Source organism: Penaeus monodon, chromosome 32 (assembly GCF_015228065.2).
Source record: "Penaeus monodon isolate SGIC_2016 chromosome 32, NSTDA_Pmon_1, whole genome shotgun sequence".
Lineage (NCBI taxonomy): Eukaryota > Metazoa > Arthropoda > Malacostraca > Decapoda > Penaeidae > Penaeus > Penaeus monodon.
Window position 1 is genome coordinate 7,162,452 of NC_051417.1, and position 409 is coordinate 7,162,860.

The 409-nt window shown below is 54.5% G+C and overlaps 1 protein-coding gene across 1 annotated transcript in view; it reads left to right on the forward strand.

Moving 5' to 3' along the window:
• The window catches only part of LOC119593529 (girdin-like), a 17,739-nt gene that overhangs the window by 13,848 nt on the left and 3,482 nt on the right, over nt 1–409 (forward strand). Inside the window, exon 15 of the mRNA XM_037942491.1 lies at nt 58–303. Within this exon, the coding sequence (XP_037798419.1) occupies nt 58–303 (246 nt within the window). The remainder of the gene's footprint in view (nt 1–57; nt 304–409) is intronic.

Genomic DNA, 409 nt, shown 5'->3' on the forward strand with positions numbered 1-409 from the left:
TTATGCCTACCAACTTCCGCCTTCCTCCATACCTGAGCCATTTCGCTCCCTCAACAGACCAAAAACCTGAGGAAGAAGCTGTCTCGAGTCGAGGAGGAGAACGAGACCCTGGCGCTGCAGCTGAAGAAGATGACAACGAAGGCCAAGGCCAACCGACAGAGGTCCCTCGAGCGCTCGGGATCTCTGGAGCGCTCGAGTTCCGTGGAGCGAGGAACACTCAGCCGCCAGGGATCCACCGAGAAGCCGTCGGCGAAGGAACCCGACGAAGGAATCACCGAGGATCTCGACCCGACCGAACTGAAGGTGGGTCTTGGGTGATGCTTCTTCGTCGATGATCTGTCAGTGTCCCTTTACATGATTTTGCGTTTGAAGTGTTTAGAGTCGTTCATTTCTTTGATTTCCAAATCGA